General features: G+C 41.6%; 1 protein-coding gene across 8 annotated transcripts in view; it reads left to right on the top strand.

The window, feature by feature from the left end:
* Positions 1–19,735, top strand: part of LOC307043957 (spermatid perinuclear RNA-binding protein-like) — a 140,475-nt gene that overhangs the window by 64,221 nt on the left and 56,519 nt on the right. For all 8 annotated transcript variants that reach the window (XM_079688927.1, XM_079688928.1, XM_079688934.1 and 5 more), the window contains 4 exons: positions 7,609–7,838; positions 9,561–9,726; positions 12,643–12,787; positions 18,136–18,272. In XM_079688927.1, the coding sequence (XP_079545053.1) occupies positions 7,609–7,838; positions 9,561–9,726; positions 12,643–12,787; positions 18,136–18,272 (678 nt within the window). The remainder of the gene's footprint in view (positions 1–7,608; positions 7,839–9,560; positions 9,727–12,642; positions 12,788–18,135; positions 18,273–19,735) is intronic.

The raw sequence follows: 19,735 nt of genomic DNA, 5'->3' as shown, positions 1-19,735 counted from the left end.
CGTACCTTTGTGAGATGAACAATGAATAAAAATTGCATGTTTTTCACTGCAGTAATATGTGTTGGTTTAAAATGTGTCACTACCCGCGTTTTACAGGCCGCTGAATGTTTGGCCCAGCTGAATTTTGTAGTTATAAAATCTGGCCCAACTGAATGTGTAGTTGAATAGCCCTGATCTAGGGGGTACAACTCTAAACACCCATATGAAAAAGATCGGTTTGCATTTTATTAATCAAATAAGTATGTGAACATTTCCAATAACCTACCATAAAAAAAAACAAATAAATGTAACTTATTTTATTTGTGTTGTTCATTCATATCTTATTTTATCAGTTAACATTTATTTATTTGTGCATATTTTTAAATCTCTCCAGTTTTAAACGATATTTTTGGTTTACTTTCCTATAATATACATTGGAATTATTTCAAACCTGTTTTTATTCATCCTAATAATTATAAAAGAGTGCCTTGGAAATATTTGTTTACATCAATTGTGATCAAAACGTTTGAGACCCACTGAGATAACTTAGACTAAAGTGAACTATCTAAGCACTCAAGAGTCCTTTACCTCACTGAGCCTCCCAGTCTGACAGGAGAGTACTCTCCCTCCACATTATTGTAGAAACATCTTTTTATATCCGTAAGCGCAGCAGAAGCTAACAAAAATCCCCGCGGGATCCCTGCGGAATCCCCGCGGTATCCCCGCGGTATCCCCTCTCTCTATCTCTCTCACTTTGGCTGTGAGCTGCAGGCGCCTGCTAAGCCAACATCCCCCACTTTCATCACTTACAGCGCCCATCGTACAGGGCAAATGGAAAATGTAACCGGGGTGAAAAGGGTGATATCTTTACATAATTATGAATGTTGTTACATCAAGGCTGAAAATTCGTTTTTTTTTTTATTATATCTTGTTTAAGTGCAGATCCCCTGTCCTCCACCAGGGGGTGCTTCAGCACCCCTACTTCCCACGGCCCTGCCTATGGTCATGAAGGATGGGTCATGACCGAAAAAACGAGATCGCGGGTACAAGCGGCCGAGATGGGTTTTCTCCGCAGGGTGGCTGGTGTCTCCCATAGGGATAAGGTGAGAAGTTCGGTCATCCGGGAGGGACTCGGAGTTGAACCGCTCCTCCTTCGCGTCGAAAGGAGCCAGTTGAGGTGGTTCGGGCATCTAGTAAGGATGCCACCTGGGCGCCTCCCTAGGGAGGTGTTCCAGGCACGTCCAGCTGGGAAGAGACCAAGGGGTAGACCTAGGACCAGGTTGAGGGATTACATCTCTTCGCTGGCCTGGGAGCGCCTTGGGATCCCCCAGTCAGAGCTGGTTGATGTGGCCGGGGAAAGGAAAGTTTGGGGCTCTCTGCTGGAACTACACCCGACCACGGATAAGCGGGAGAAGATGGATGGATGGAAGGAGTGGTACCCAGTGTGGTGTTCTTCTGCTGTAGCCCATCTCCTTCAAGGTTCCATGTATTGTGCGTTCAGAGATGGTCTTCTGAAGACCTTGGTTGTATCGAGTGGTTATTTGAGTTACTGTTGCCTTTCTATAATCTTCAACCAGTCTGGCCATTCTCCTCTGACCTCTGGCATCAACAAGGCATTTTGGCCCAGAGGACTGCCACTCACTGGATATTTTCCCTTTTTCTGACCATTCTCTGTAAACCCTAGAGATGGTTGTGTGGGAAAACCCCAGTAGATCAGCAGTTTCTGAAATACCAACAACTATGCCAAGTTCAAAGTCACTTAAATCACCTTCCTTCCCTGTTCTGACACTTTGTTTGAACTTCACTAGGTCATCTTGATCATGTCTACATGCCTAAATGCATTGAATTGCTCCCATGTGATTGGCTGATTAAAGATTTGCGTTAACGAGCTGTTGAACAGGTATACCTTTGATGATCAAGTCACTTAAACACAAAAGTCCATCCTCCTGTCCTTTTGGATGAAGCACTTGATGGCGGGGTCATGCAGCTGATCCTTTGCCACTCCAATTTATCATTGTAACTCAATCTTGAAAATGACTCGGTCAATAATTTTGTAATGATGTCATCATTATCACTGACATGATCCATCATGAATGAACTTATGCTAATAAAAAATCTATCGATGAGATTTGTGATTCGAAAATAATAAAAGTAGGGTAGACATGTGGATATTATCCGGCTGAACAAAACGTGCATTTATCAAACAGGTTCGTTTTCCACAGACCTTATTTCGAGCTATTTTCCAAAATCCTATGGAGAAATCCCGTTGCTTTTTTGTCGAGTGAACCCATGCAGCTTACTTCCGGGTTTTAGGACGCGTCACTGCACCACTTTATACACATGTATAAACCTCACAGCGAGCGGAACTTGTCATAAAGTCCGCGAAAATAAAGCTCACCCATTTAGAGGGAAGATATGATTGGTCAATTGTACTGTCATTTGACATTACTCTTGTTGAGTTACCCTAGCTGGCCCTCTGTGAATTTACAGCAGGACCACCAATCAGCTCCTGTCTTCAAAGTAACTCGCAGAGACGTGCTTCTTTCATTTAACCCCTTCACATTCCAACAGAAACTGAACAGGCAGATTCGAAGGATTTATTTATTTGGAAATGTTATTTTAAATACAATTAAATCAAGTTATTTTGGTAAAACTAATGAAGAAATATAACAAAAAATATATAATTAAAATAAATATTTAAAACAAAATATTTTTCAAATATAATTTTTGGGAATATCTTAGGCCCTCAGAGAGGGCCCTGATGGCTCGCCACTGGTTGGATGTCATCCTCTGAAGTAGTTTGATAGAAAGAACATTTATTTGTATTTCTGTGTGTGTCAGATTGAACTGAATGGCATCCACCGACAAACCCCGCAAAGCAATTAATTAAAGCAGTGAACCTCATTACTATGTAATTGCAGTGCGAGCCTCAACACCCAGATGTCTCGTAGGTAACAAATAAACAAGCCTGACGTGGTGCGGTCATCCAGAATCAGTGTTGAGGCCGTGAAAGTCCTAATCTTTCATTTATATCTTGTTAATGTTTGTGTGTACGTTTTGTGTGTTATGGCTCTTGACACCGGCCACACTTGCCTGTACACAGCCTCGAATGCCCCCGGCAGTTCAGCGAGAGATTAGCTAGGTCGTGATGAATGACCCTCGCAACTCCAGCACAAGCCCCCGGGAGTCATGGCCATGAATTATTAAAGCACCATCATAAATAACTCACCGTAATAAGGGTGTGCTTACACGCTGCGGGCTGGCAGAGAGGCAGGAGAGGAAAAAGGGGATCGGAGTTGAAAAGGAATGGGTGATGGAGAGAGATAGCAGTTTGACCTTGGACTGGAAGCCTGGTCTGAAGCCTTGGGGGAATTCATCCACAAAAAACACACTGGACGCTGCACTAGGTCAGAAACCAGAGGAGGCTGTGAAGTCCATCGTAGACGGACAACTGTTGGACAAAATGTCCTCTCCATTAAAGGCAGCTCTTTCTGGAACAGCTTCCCAAATGAGATACGGGATTGTCCCACTCTCAATAGCTTTAAAGGTAAACTAAAAGAATCTTGAGAGAAGCAAACAGACGTGCAATCACCGCTAAATGCACTTAACGCAGGGGTATCTCCTTTTGCACTTTATGTAGCTCTTTTATCTTCTCTTGCACTTGTCATTGCTGCTATATTGTACTGCCATGTGGTAAATACTTGTGTATGCTGCTCTTGCTCTTTTACACTTTTTGCATATAATGTATTTGTCTTTGCTATGTGTATAATTGTCATGTTCTTAAATGTTTTATTTGAGGGACTGCGGATTAATTAGCTCCAAGCTAAAATCTGGCATATTTGCATTTTCTTGTTTTAAGTGTTCATTAATGTGCATTGTCCCCGCTAAATAAACGATTAAATTAAATTAAATGGTTTGATGCTCGTCTGACGGGCACTCAGGCTTGTAAAAACGACCATGGAGCAAATTTTGCACATCCTCAGCCCTTTTTATTCCTCTCTCGCTCTATCCCTCCAAGTACATTTCATACATGTTAATGTTAAAGGTCCCATGTCATGCTTTTCCTGTTATTACCCGTCCCCTTGTGTGTTATGTAGCTTTTTATGCATGTAAACCGCCTGGGGTGCTGCAGCCCTCTCAGCACCCCCGCCTTCCCGCGTCCATTCGCGATGTCTCGCTGTCTCGCAGACCCCACGCTGCAACCAGGAAACAACAACAGTAATACAGCTCACACTGTCTGCTCCTCTCAGCAGCGAGCCGCACAACGTCCCGCCAACACGGCACCCAGACCCCATGCAGCATTCTCATCTGTTTGTCATTACTGGTGTCATTTTCTGGTTGCTAATGCCATTGTAACACATAATCACTGATGTTCCGCTGTAACTGTGGTGGACTCATCAGAACAGAGTGGGCGAGCTGACCAATCAGAGCACAATGGGCTCACAGGGAGGGGGGGGGGGCAGGAGCTCCAACAAGCCGTTTAGGACAGAGAGTGAATACACATACTAAACAGAGATGCTGTATGAGAAACCAATGTGATTTTGGAAAATTGCAGTGTAAATCTATTCTAGTAGAACTCAACAATGGAATTATGATCAGTAGAAATGGCCATGACATGGTACCTTTAAGTAACGGCGGATGTATCTGGGCCACGCAGAGATTGGCAGCAGTGCAGGTCTCTTCAGGTATTGTTGTCATCGTGCACGCTGTGATGAGCCTCGCTGAACACAAACCCCTGCGTTTGCACGTCTGAGGAGGAAGTCGAGGGAAAACAACATCAGGCAGGCGTTGAATTAAAAACAGTGCGTTCAAGTTCAAAAACATTTATTTTGCTCTGGATTCCATACCAAGAGCCGGCATTGCTTTGAAGAACGACGAAGATGATCATCTTTATTTTGTCCCTCAAACCCATTTAGTGATGTTTAAGTATGTAGGACCTTTAAAACAGCTAAGCAAGCTGGTTTATAGCAGCTAAATAGCACCTAAATGTACACAAAATAACCTTCAACAATTACACAGTGAGCATCAGATCTACTTGCTGCAGAGATTTCCTCCCATTCAGCGATAAGGTCTAGTTTACAGTCTGTGTTTCAGTTAATCCCAAGATGATCGTTGAGGTCAAGGCTCTGTGCAGACCTGCTACAGGAGCACTATTGCGCTCATTTTCAGGTTTCTTATTTGTATTTTTTATCTATACTGTGACATGTTTCAGGGAGGCTGTGGCTCAGTGGTTAGTGTGCTGGACTTTGAATCAGGGGATTGCAGGTTCCAGTCCCACTGCAGTCAGCATGTCGTTGTGTCCCTGAGACACTTCACCCCAAATTGCTCCTGTGGGGATTGTCCGTAGTACTGAATGTATGTAAGTCGCATTGGATAAAAGTGTCTAACAAATGTTAGTGTAATGTAATATAATGTAATGTTTCCATGCTTTAATGTTCAAAAAGTTCCTTATTTTGTATCGTACTGGCTGTGCTGTAGTACTTTTTTCATTACCTGTCTAAAACGAGCAGTGTTGGAGTAATTCAGATATTTTACTTAAGTAAAAGTAAAAATGCTATAGTCTTAAAATACTCCACTACAAGTAAAAATACATACATAGTGGAAATACTGTGTAGATTAGTAGTACAGCACTGCATTATACCATATCAGCATCATGATGTGTTGTCAAAAAACACCTCAAAGATTATTTTCGTATATTACATCCACATTTGGCTGACAAATTAGATATTCTGAATTGTCCTTAATTTTTGAGCCTGAAACACAGTTCATTCGACCCAATAACAATGATAGAGCAATCCCAAAACCAGATCTGATGAATACCTAAAATGCCTGTTTGGTATTTTCCTTTGGAAAAATAAATTAGATTTTTCCAAAACCAACCCATTAAGGTCAAGGTTTTGTGGCAGTAAAGTTGTGCAGTGTTGTCCTAATTAATCGCAACATTTAGGGGGACGTCAGAACATTTTGTCAGCCGAGATACGTATCTCTGCTTCCTGGACACATGTCGGCTCTGAAGCTTTGAGAGCTTTGAAAGATGAAATAGAAGATCTTATGGTCTCTTTTACAGTAGAATACTTTATTTGTTCATTTATGTAGTTAGCAATTATATATGGAACCATGATGAACTTCCAAACAATGCTGGGTACAGAGAGCTCATGGGTAAATGAGCAATTCTGTTCAAAGACAGTTGGTATTAGTCCATACTAGGGCCGGGACTTGATTAAAAAAATTAATCTAATTAATTACAGGCTTTGTAATTAATTAATCGCAATTAATCGCATTTTTAATCACATAGAAATATTTGACCTGAGAACAGTGAGAAGCAATTTTTTTCACATGGATTTTAGTATACCATTGAATAATGACTGAATACATAAGCTTAAGCGACAAAACATTGTTTATTTTTTTCAAGGTGGTACACTGGCCATAAAGTGTAGCAATAGCATATTTAGGAATATAGTACATTTCAGAGATTCAGGTAGCCTATAGGTAGGTAGACCTTCTGTAAACTATAACACTTTGTTTTTTAAGTAAAACACAATACTTTCAAGTACATTCAGAACATTGGAAACCCTGACTATTAGAAAACATCTCTCTGTTGCTTCAGAGGCCATAACAGACTTTGTTGATTTACCAACAGTTGATTTAAAAAATCTAATAAATTTCAGTCCAACTCTCTCAATAACCTTGGCCAAAACAATAAACAGTTCAACATAAAGTGCCAGTTGCACCAACAACATAATAAATAGTTCAACATAAAGTGTACTATACCATTTAAAATAAAATTAAAAAGTGCCAGTGATTGACCTCAATCCCTCCTATTCTTCCAATATCCTGATGAAAAATAAAATCTCTGTTGCATAGGCCACTGTTTGATCAACGCGAATTGGGTGTGGGTCCTTGTACTCCTAGTCGGGCTAACGTCCACGCTAGCTTCCACGCTAGCTGCTATAGGTTTTGCATTGAGGTGATACTTGAGGCTTGATGTGCTGCGGTGATATGCAAATTCCTTTTTGCATAATTTGCAAACAACTTTGCTCTTATCGACGCTTCCATCCGTCCGTTTTTTAAAACAAAATGTCCCATCCACGGGGACAACCAAAGCGGTCTCATCAGCTTCTTCGTTCGACTATTGTTCACTGTGGTTTGTTGTTGTCTGAAGTCATGAACGTTAGTTGGTGCTCCAGTATAATCGGTACCCCTGAAACTCATCCAGTGAGAAACGTTCCGCGGTACAAAAATAAGTGCGATTAAAATGCGTTAATTTTTGTGTAATTAATTAATCTTAATTAACGCGTTAAAGTCCCGGCCCTAGTCCATACGTTTTGATATAATAAACATCAGGTTCCCTTAATAAATCGGTACGTGCTCACTGACAAAAGTCAACGACATTACCACGGATGGCATTTACGCTGATTAATGACAATGATGAGGAGGATAGACCAACTCAAAGGTCACACGTTGTTAAGGCCACAGGTTTAATTCCTGCAGAAGTCCATGTTTCCTCTCTGGATGTCCTTGAGTTTCACTCGGAACCTGCTCCCGCAGTGGGATTCATACTGCATCAGCTGGAGTGAAAACCTAAAATAAAAAATGACCATATCTTTTTTTCTTCTCTCCTGAACCCAGAGGTCTTTCAGATCGTTTGCTAACGACGACCGCCATGTCATGGCCAAGCACTCCAGCATATACCCGGCACCAGAGGAGCTGGAGGCCATCCAGACGCTGGTGTCCACTGTGGAGGGAGCACTAAAGAAAGTATCTGATTGGATGGATGGACTAAATAAATCCTCAGGGAAGACCTCCAGCAATAATGAGGCTGGGGACATTCAAGTGGAGGCAGAAGCTGCTGAGACAAAGTATGTCCTGCTGAATGTGCTGTTGTTTTAGGGTTGTTTTAATGTTCATACCGTGATGATTTAAAGCTGACAGTTTACACCGTTCTGTCCAGAGAGCATCTCTTCTTTGATTATAGTAAGATGGTCCTGCTCAGTGGGAAAGTTAGCTGAAATGTCTAATTGTTCAGGTTTCATTATTATATTATCTGCCTCTACTCCTGTGACACGATTTAATGTTCAAAAAGGTCTTTATTTTTCTCATACTGCCTGTGCTGCAGCACCTCTTTTATCCATTTCCTCAATACAGTGCTACATCCTTTCCCTCATAAAACTGTGTTCTGCTGTAAATTATCATCAGGAGGGAACATGTGATGTTTGGTTGATGAAACAAGCCCAACAAGAAATCATAAATCCTCAACATTTGGCACGTTGCCTGCAAATACACACAGAGGTTCTGCACTCAGAAATCATCTCAGACAGGATACAGAGAGGAAGCTGATTTATAGAAAAAAAACACAACCAGGACAGAAAAAAATAAGTATATTGTATTGTTGATATATAGGAGGATGTCCAGTCAGCAATGTTTTTGCAAAGAGAATTACCAGAATGTCTCCAAGAAGAATCATTTAAAAAAAAACCTAAGCAAAAAGTGTCAGTTCACCCAGAATACCAAAACATATATTTTTTCTTAAAGGGGCCCTATTATGCTCATTTTACATGTCTCCACGCTTTAATGTTCAAAAAGCTCTTTATTTGTCTCATACTGCCTGTGCTGCAGCAACTCTTTTCACCCTCTGTCTGAAACCAGAGCCAAATCTGCTCTGATTGGTTAGCTGGCTGGCTCCGTTGTGATTGGCCAACTAAACTAAACTATGCATATCATTAGCATGTACCTATAACAACCTATATGTTTTCTAAATGCAGTGGTTTATGTTAGCATTAAACAAAGTGAGCATAGCAAGGGCTCCTTCAACTAAAAGCAATAGGATTTTTGAAATGGATCTCAGAATATTGCAGAACATACGTTTCAGTTTAGATTAGATTCAACTTTATTGCAAAAGGCAGTTTGCATCAAACCAGAAAGTGCAAAGAGTAGGTAAAGTGTTAAATGTTCCAGTATCTGTGGCAAACACACGTTTATTATATATTGTTTTCAGCAGGATAACCTTCACATATTTCCAACACATTTATGATTTTTGAAGCATAAATGCAATCACCAGAAGTAACAAGCTAACACTAGGCTATAAACTAAAAACATCACAGTCTAAATCACCATCAGTTAGCAAAAGTCTGCCTTTGTTTTGTGTTATGATACACGGTTTGCTCACTTGTTACTTGTTAGCAACCGAAACATAGAAGCTTCGGACATTTATGAGAAGGGTATTTATTGACACGTTTTATGTCGTAGAACAAAACGTGAACATCTCGTAGGCTTGTGTTAACCAGAGACCTTATTTCTGTCAAAAAAGCCTTGAGGCGAGGAAACCCAGAGGGGCTTAAATGGTAACTTCCAGATGTAGGACTTTACTGCACCACTTTATATACTACCAACCCATATTATCTTATTTTAGCCTCCTGACCAAACAACTGTTAAAAATAAAACTTTGACTTGATTTCCGGATTTTAGGACTGATTACTGCACCACCCCATAGTTGCAATAGTTCTCAACATCTACTGTATTTGTGTCAGCTTTTCTATGTTAACAGAATAATCTGATGCTGGCTGTACTCCATCTTCCCTCAGGCCCGACCACACGCCAGCGCTTTGCGGGGTGACGCGTGTCGGTCTGGTGGCCAAAGGCCTGCTGATCAAAGGAGACATGGACCTGGAACTGGTGCTGATGTGCAGGGAGAAACCCACCAAAGTGCTACTATACACCGTCAGCGCCAACCTCCCCCTGCAGATCCAGGTACCCGCAGCCCACCTGCAGCACTGCAGTGTTCAGCACTGTGCATCCAGAATGAGCCATCAAAGCACCACAGAAGAACCAACCTTGGCGCTCTTTAAAAGGCTTCAGTGGAAATACTTGTCCACAGAGAACAACCAGAAAGTTATTTTTGTGTGACAAAAGAACTCTGTCAGGTGACATGAAAAAAAGACATACCTGAAGATCAGATTAATAATACTAATGGCACATTTACATAGACATAATGTACGGTAATAAGAAGGTTTAAAAAAAAAAAAAAGACTAACATTCTTATGGTTGTGTGGAATTTCAGCAATGATGCACAAATTGTCACTATGTTTACACATTTAAGTGATACATGTCCCTGTCCTTAAGCCTAATTTAAGATAAGTAAAAGTAGATGACAATTAAAACAATATTATAGAAGGGAATTACGATTTATTAACTTTGTAATCGTAGCTTTATGCAGATTATAATACATTATTAATGCCAATAAGGTTTTAATAACACTACCATCAAATATTTCCTTATCTTTTTAAATTGTTATATCTTGCCATAAACAACCATATATGACAATTACTATAAAAAAGGGCGTAATTTACGTGGCAATTGATAATTAATCAATAATTGCATTTTATTGATAACATGTTATCAATGATCATCCCTAGTCCAATGGGATGGTCTACACAGCCAAACAAATACAACACAGATCAGAAGAATATTTAATTTTCCAATAAAGTAAAAGTGCACCAATTGTGGGAGACATTTTCCCTCTCCATTAATTTAACTGAGCCCCATATCGAGAGATCTGAGGCTGAACAAAAACTCAAGTGTTCATGCTCTATGGGCCCAGATATGGGTACTTTTTCGATCTATAGTCACTCCATTTTGGGCTTCATGTGTCACTGAGCAACTTTCATAGACATGAACGACGGCCCGCCTCAGACGCTGTATGCAGTTTTCTTTATACATCCTTAGTTCTCGATGGCAGCTTCTATTACTTCTGAACAGCAGAATTTAAAGAGTAAAGATAGAATTCTTGATAACGGGGATTATTAGCATTAGATTACAAACAAATGTTTAGTTATTAAAGGAAAACCATCTCAAAAATACCTGTGATGTGCACTAGTGTGTTGTTTTTATTTTAACCCACCTTTTATTAAAACATATTATACAATCAAAATCAAATACTGCTTAAAACCTTTGTATGACTGCAGAACAAGTTGAATTAATTAGCAACACGAACCAGTTCAAGAGATCAAGCCTGAGTAAGACATTTTCCTGTCCCCAGAATAATGATGAATCATTTTCTTGGGCGAAATAAATAATTTCTCTGTAAGGAAAAACTGATTTGTATTCTTTCTTTTACCAGATCAAAGGATGCTTTTTGGTTAGTAGAAGAAGAGTCAATGATAGGAGATGGTTTGAAGTGCATATGATATGAAACAGGAAGTGGCACTGAGTTTTATGTCTTGTCTCCCAGACATGTGTAAAGCCCAATCTTCAGAGCATGTGGACCCTCTCTTTACAGAACTAACTGTTATTTGTGATTTCTCCCTGCAACACTATGAGCCTTGTGGGTTATCATAAGATCTCTACCCTTCAGATGAGTTTCAACAGAGCCCCACCCCCCTCTTTAAGCATCTGCTAGCTAACATTGTCGACGTACACAGTGCTTCCTGTGCCCCCCCTCTCAGTTAATTACCTGTCATATCTGCAGTGTCGGCTTCATCATAAACGGAGGAAACCGTTTGAAGCTCTAGTTTCCTGGGCTAAGCTGTGAGAGATTGACAGGGAGAGGTGTGATGGATGGGGGTCATTCCTCGCAGGGAGAGATAGAGGACTTGGCAGCGGAAAAAACGGGAATCGGAAAAGCAAGATAGTTTGGCGTGCTGGCAATAACAGCCGGGGTTCAAGCTGTAAATGAAATGTGGTGGTAAACACAGCAGTTTGTGTGCCTTTTGCTGTTTCCTCTGGCCCTTATCATACCAAAGCATAGGAAATCAGGGTTTGTACTCTTTGGGATTCTTACCGTTGCTTGTTGATGGGGTCATTAGCCGGCAGTTAGCAGTACCTGTAAGGTAAACTTCTGTAGCAGTTGAGAGTCAGGACTCAGAGAGACACGAGGAGAGTTGGAGCTTTGATGTCAAGCACTGGTGGTTTATTACAAGTATCGGCCGGAGAATTCACATCACAAGTCACCGCAGCCAGAGGTTCTGACTGCACGAGCGGGTTGCCACATCAATTCTGCCACGCCTCTCTCCTGCTAGACCTTTTAAATGGTTTACAGAGAGTAATCTACATATTGGGGGAGATAACGTAAACATCTGGGAACACTGGAGATAGCCTAAACATCTGGGGGCGCTGAATCAAATGTCTGACTCTTAATGGCCTCGAAGCCATTGTAACCATAAACCATTTGTGACCGAGAGTTGACCGGTCATAAACTGGGAATATCATCATGAGCAGCACATTCCTTAAGACAGATAACAGAGTCAGGGTTGGTCATAAATGTCAACAGGCAAAAAGGTGAAATATCTTAGGAGTAAGGGAGAATTATTCTCTAACAGTACCCATGTTGCTAATCTGAAGAAATATTTGTGTTCGTATAATGGACTGAAAGTGTGTTGACATTTGAGTAACGCCCTTTTACAAACAAATTTAAAAGTCTGCTTCTGAACTGCACTGCAGGTTTCATTGGGGTTTAATATGAGTTGTTGCAATTAAATGCCTGTTGTCAAGGCAAATAAAGTACATTTCTGTAAATACAAGTATTTTATGTGTAGGCCACTGACCTTGTTCAAACAGCTTGTCCCAAACAGAGTATAACAGCAGCGCCTCGTTCTCCACACACAGCAGCAGTCAATGTTTCCACTGTTATTTTCGTTTCTTAATTAATGGTGGAGCCTTGCCTTGCAGACAATGACAGAGGACAAATTTGAGGTGCAGTCGTGCGTCTCCGAAGCGGCCATCCGGGTCCGCAACACCAAAGACCCTCGACTCACGCTGAAGATCACCCTCTCCTCCTTAACCATGAGGGAGGAACACAGCCCCACAGAAGAAGGTATTGACCCCTCATCCCCTCTGCCCCCTATGCCTTACCCCCTTTTATGCTTCCTGTTTGAGAAGATGCTTGCTCTGTTTTTATTTGAACCATTTCCTGCCAACAGAGGGCTGAGAGGAAGGATTATATAGAGGCAATGTGAAGGTATAAAAGTGCTATGAAGCCTGAGCTTTATGTGGGAGAGAGCCCGGAGAAAATTGGGAAGGATGATACATTGAGAGAGCTGAGAGGCCAAAAGGGGAGAAGGGACAATATGGCTCTGGGTCAAGTGTAGGGGAAATAGCAGATGGCCGGTGAAGGATGATTCCACAGGGGTTGTTCTGGATTGGGATTGGGGGAAAAGGACACGTCTGTCCCAGGTGTCCTCTTCTATATCATCCTGCATCTGAGAAAGACGATTCAGCTATCCAATAATCAGACTATAGTACAGGAATTTAAAGAATGAATCTTTAAAGAAAAGGAGCTGGGTGTTAGGCAAAGTTGACGTTCAGTGTGTTGCCGGGAGCATATAAGGATTTATCCACGATGTTGAAAATGTTTTTAAAAAATGTTTAAAACATAAAGATAAAAAGATTTAAAAAAGTTATTGTTTAATGTTTTAAAGAGGTGACGCTACTCAGCCAATCAAATCGGTGCAGTCAGTGAGTCAGCACGATAGATTCAAACACACACAAAGACGAGACAAGAAGAGAGGAATTTCAAATGGCGCACTCAAAGAAGAGAAAGGTAGACAGCGAAAACAGAGCATTTACTGACATTTTCTCTTAATAGTAATAGAAATACTAAATAATCTGGGTTTTAGGACTCATTCCTGCACCACTCTATTGGGCAGCGTTAATTTAGGCAGAGGTTGTTTTTGCTTTTTAACAGATCAGCTGATCCCATGAAAGAGATTCAAATCTCCCAGTTAATTGTATCCATTTTTGGAAAGTTCTTGCACACCAGGAACAGTTATTGATCAAAATAACTCACACTTTTACTGTATTTATTTGTAGTGGTGAGTAACAGTCTAACTGATGCCCTCTGGCTCTGAATTGACCCCTGGTGTGAAGCTATAGCCTCTGCTCACTGACTGTTGGTTTTGTTGCCGTAGCTCCGCAGGTCAGCGCTGTGTGGGTTGACACTTCTCCGCGGCCCCGTTGCTGACGAGGCGCCCCCCCCCCTCAGACATGCTCCTCTTACCCCCCCTCCACCCTCTCCTCTTTTGACTGGACTTCTCTCTGGGTCACCATGAAATTCTGGTCCATGTCTACTACCGAGCACATAGACTAAAAATGACTCCGGCTTCTCTGCTTTAATTACAGGGGATGACCCCTTTCTGGTGTTCAATTTGCATTGGCTCGAAATGACATCCCATAATTTCATGTTGTAAAAAACGGTGTTAATTAAGTTAATGTGATGTCCAGGGGCCGCATTCACAAAGCATTTTATCTTACCGCTAGGAGTGCTCCTAACTCGCGCTAAAACATTTTACGTAGGAGTTTTTTCTTAAAAGTTATTCACAAAGCCGCTGAGACCTACTCATACTAAGGATAAATCACTAAGAGTGAACTAAGAGTGACGCGCCGTTGCTATGGATTACGTCGATTCTCGTGCATGAGTTTAGAAGCGGTCAGTACGGTGATTGGTTGTTCAGAGCAGGCGGTCTCGGTGAAACTCATCCGCAACATCCCACAAACGAGCCCACTAAAACAAGGAAATAGCCTAGGCTAGAAATGTATTCCTATCAAATAGTTATGGACAGTGCAGTTAGCAGAATACACGCATGATGACAAGTTTGTGCAGACCACGATAATGACGTTGTATATGCACGTTAAAGAGAGAGAGCAAACAATACAAATACGTAAATTGCATTAAATCAAGGAGGCAATTAAAAGCACCCTGCAAACTATTATCCAATGAGCATATTTCCAGCACTTAAACACTTTCAATAACAGCCCATACCGCCGTTAAAGCCCCCCTATCATGATGAATGACAACAATCTGCGTGTTGACGGAATGTACTTTCTTTCTATTGACGAACACGTCCTCATCTTTTGATGGCGCAATTATTTTTATGTGCGTCCCATCAATAGCACCGACCGCACCGGGCATACCTGCAATTGCCATGAAGTTGGCTTTGATCCTGTGTAGTTGTTGATTGTCCAAAGGAAACCGGATAAACTGTTTGATGATATGTGGTCTAGAGAGCGCGTTGATGCTTTGGTTTATGGCACGGCTGACTGATGGTTGCGATATTCCTAAATCGTCGGCATTGCAAAGTTGCATTTTCCCTGTTGCTAAATATCGTAGTGTTGCCAAACATTTTATTTCCGGACTAATCGGGTTATTCCTGTTAGTCGGGGATGTTATTGCATCCCGCACTAATTCCACAACAAGTTTGATACCCTCACGATTTAGCCTATATCTCTTGATCAATTCACAGTCTTCCATTGTCTCCAAAACATTTCGTCTCGCAGCCATTTTCAGATTCTTTGTGAATAGGTCTTACTGAGTTAGGAGTCCTCTCGAGGACTTTTAAGCTCTCCTAAACTTAGGTGCTACTTTTATGCCTAAAATACTTTGTGAATTGCTCTTAGTGAATCAAATTAGGAGTCCTAAATTTAAGACTGACACGCCCATTATGTTTAGGAGTTTCTCCTAAATTCGCCAGTTAGGAGCTACTTTTAGCCCTAAGATCCTTTGTGAATACGGCCCCTGGTCACTAATCAAAATTCACCCAAGCTGGTGAAGTCGAGGAGAATTTAGTAGGGGTTGTCCTTATCTGTCTGTGGTGTTGACCTGTGACTGATGGTTCCTTTATGGCGTGCCTCTGGGAAACAGGTTCTGAAAAGCATCAATCATGCCAAATAAATGAATGAATGCATACATACTTGAAAAAATTCCCCATCTTTCACAAAAGAGCTGGAGTAATCTTGTTTTTTTAATTACCATATTCAGGTTATTTCTTAGTATCTTATTTTATGGAGTCTTGAGTGTACCACCTACATAATTGAGTGTTTCCTGACTGAGTGCTGCTGCTATGAATTAGATCTAATTTAATTTGTAGGTAGCCCTCTGCCTACACGTTTAACATTTAAAAATAATTATATTTAAATTAAAGCTAATCGAAAAAAGAGACTAACTGTGAATGAAGGGGATGGATTAATTTGCGAGATGAAACGTGATTGGACAGACAATGTAAGTAGATAAGCAAATAAGGGCTGTGACATTAAAAAAAATTCAATTTACATATATATACTTCATATGAGCAGTTATATGAAAGTCCCATTATTATTGACATTAAACATACTGTTGGACTTTAACCTTGACCCGACCTTTAAGCTGCCTTAAAAAGCAAGTGTGCTGCTTAACCATCTCTGCTGAAGCAACACATTATCCTCTCTCTCTCTCTCTATATATATAGATATATATATATATATATATATATATATAGAACTAATAATGATATATAAAATGTTATTAATATTTAAAACTGAGATGCTCTATATTTATTCCCATGGCACTCTCGCGAGTCCTTAGGTTGTAGTTATAAAAAGGTATAATAAAATCCCTGACAGTTTTAATGTTTATCTTTTTAAGTATTAACTTGGGTCCAAAACTTAGGGAATTACTGCACAAGACAAAAGCTTCACCTTCAAAACGTTATACATTTACAAGAATAAAATTAGACAAAAGTATTTTGCAACAAAGTATTTTTTCGGAAATAAATCGTAATATAATGGCTTTTTATGTGATTTCCCTTCAATTCTCAATTACATTTGTTTCGGAGTCTTCTTGTGCACAAAGGTAAACTCTTGGATTGTACCTGAAAGTGCCGAATTAGAGAAGTTTACTCTTCCAATGCCACTAATAGTGGTAGATATTTTACCCAGAATTCCCAGGGGCGGAACATAAAGGATCCTAAATCTTAGGTCTTAGAGGAGGAGTGACACTGGACGAACCCTGTGTCTCATCAGCTCCTTCCTTGTCTTCCACCTCTTCCATCCTCTTCAGCTTCTCACACGGTCTCTTCAGCAACAGACTGCCAAACCACATGCCGCTCACATTACTACTGATGAATCTCTCACACACACACACACACACACACACACACACACACACACACACACACACACACACACACACACACACACACACACACACACACACACACACACACACACACACACACACACACACACACACACACACACACACACACACACACACATGCTCTGTGTCAGCATTACTGTCAGCCTGGTAAAAAATAGCCATGATTTAATCTTGGCTGGCTGCTGCTCCTTAGAGAAGAGTTTGTTGAACCATAATGTCACTGATTCCACACTGATGACACATTTATCATCATCTAATATTTGCGACTTGGCAGGCTGAAGATAATGTTTCAATTCGCTATCGCAGATTCCCTCCTGATGATTCACTGATAGCCTGTGAGCCGTCACCAGTGAGCTCCGCAGTGTGGTTTGCAGTCTGTTCCTCCCACCCTTATTTGTTCGTCTGCTTGACTGTCCCACAGCGGGCACCCCTCAGCCGCTCCCGAGAACAAACGGCCTTCACTTTCTTTCCAGGGTGGCGTTCTCACTCAGATGTTTATGTTGTCCTTGTCATCGGCTGTCACTCTTTATTCTGCTGTCGTTCTCCCATGGCTCGCCTCCAGTCTTGGCAGGAGCGCTCCCCCACAGGAACCCGTGTGGAGAGACTGTGTCAGTCAAACATAAACATCTGACCGGCCCTGCAAGACTGAAAATACTAGCATGGCACCCCAGAAAACTGCAGCATTTCTTTTATTTAAGCGGGATGACTGCCCCTCTCTTCAAGTAGAATTGCTAAAAAAGCAAACGAAAAAAACTAAAGGGAAACCAAGAGGAAAAAGAAATCGGGAATTTGTTCCCCAATCTTAATGAGCCAGAATTTCCATTTGCATCAAACGTGTCCCTGTTCCAAAGTGTTATTATAATCTTTCATTTGGCTTTTGGCCCCCTGTTTTCGCCATGCTTTCATTTTCGTCCTGCGCTGTAATTGATAACACACTAATGCTCCGGCGTGCTCCATCGCCTCCAGCCACTGATCTGCATCTAGAGTGAGACTCCGGCCGGGCGGCATGTGCTCACGTCTACTCCGGTTCCTCCTGTCGATGTCATGAAAGATCCTGCCTTGTGCATGAGAAACCCACCCCCCCTCTCCCAAAAAAGACAACCACATCTACAGAACCTCTCAAATGTCCCCTTAGCTCATTCGGTCAGATCAGTGGGTTTGACTAATAATTAGCAACCCCGCTGCCTGTGTGTCTGTTTGAGTGTGGGAGGTCACGCTCAGTCTGTCCCGTCTCACCCCGTCCGTCTCTCCAGAGAAAGGCCATCAGGACGACAGGGAGCAGGAGGACAATAAACAGAAGGAGGGTGAGGAGGAGGAGGAGGAAGGGGTCCTGGACAGGCAGAAGTGCCGGGCTGCTCTGGCTTCACTCCGACACACCAAGTGGTTTCAGGTGAGCACATCTGGACCAATGACACAATCACTCTCTGAGTCCGACCCTGAGTATGCAGTGAATGTCACATTTGATTACAATGAAGCACAATCACATAATGAAGACAGACTTTTTAAAAGCTTCAGATGTACTCATTTGTAGGCAGCAGCTGTTTCACAGGCTAACATTATTTGCTTTTTTCATTGTGATAACTTCAATATATATATATATATATATATTAGTGGTGGGCATAGATTAATTTTTTTAATCTAGATTAATCTCACTGTATTCTTGGAATTAATCTAGATTAATCTAGATTAAAATGGCTCATTTGAATTCTGCCGAAGGCATTCAGAATATGTGTGCTACCCAAATAATGACTAAAAGTAAGTCTTTGAGAACGGGTTTCTCAAGCCAGGTGGTGCATTAGACCAGGGGCTCATCTCCAGTTTCCAAAATGCATCACAAACTGACAAAGACAGACAAAGTAAATTAGAATAATTTCACTACTAGTAGTAAACAACTAGCAATTATCAAGAAGCAAACATAACGTGGTGGTAATTAAAAGGCTACAAAATTAAATTATGTAATTTAAAATGACATAACGTAGCATACCTAAAGCGAAGGAGTGAAGTTCCCAGCTAGCATCGATGAGGTGTACTGTAACGCCGAGGTAGTTGTCGTTGTTAACGGACGTCCAATGGTCCCCAGTCAGTGCTACAGACCTCGCCTCTACCATCTTCTCAACTTTCGTAGCTTTCTCTTCTGCGTGCTGGTCATGTATTCTCCTCATGATAGTTCGCCTCGCAGGCAGTTTGTAAGATGGGTCACCTGTGGCCGCCTGGAGAACAAGCTCGAGCCCGTCATCTTCAACCACGCTAATGGGCCTGCAGCTGGTGGCAATCCACTGAGCGAGGAGACTAGTTAGCTTGGCTGATAGAGCTGTGCTGACGGGCTTGCCTCGGTTGCACTCAAACATAGTTGTTTGACGACGAGTCTTCCCCCGCGCTACATCAGTGCTCGGCCCGGCATCTTCCGCATTAGCTAAGGGATGCTTTGCGTTTAGGTGGTACTTGAGACTGGATGAACTCCTACAGTAAACTAATTCCGCATTGCACAAGGTGCAAACAACCTAATTTTTGTCGAGGTTTCCATCGGGAAGCTTCTTAAAAATAAATGTCCCCTGAAGCAAACCCCGCGGCTTCATTCCTGCTGTATCCATGTTAGCATGTCACGTTTAATGTGGCTGATTTGACCGGGGTCAGATCCATAGACAGTAGAAGAAACACAGGTCAAAGACTCGATCTCGCCCCCTACAGTGCAATTCGGCTAGGTATACATCCGCGCTAAATTATCAAGGTGAAAGTCATCATCGCTTGCGTAGTATAGACCCAGCTCCCAACCCAACTTTGAGAATAGATTAACGGCGATATTTTTTTTTATCGCCGACAAGAGTCTCACGTTAACGCAGCACGTTAACGCCG

Source organism: Notothenia rossii, assembly GCF_949606895.1.
Source record: "Notothenia rossii genome assembly, chromosome: 6".
NCBI classification, from domain to species: Eukaryota; Metazoa; Chordata; class Actinopteri; order Perciformes; family Nototheniidae; genus Notothenia; species Notothenia rossii.
The sequence above is the reverse complement of the archived record's forward strand: the minus strand, read 5'-3'. Positions and strand labels throughout refer to the sequence as shown.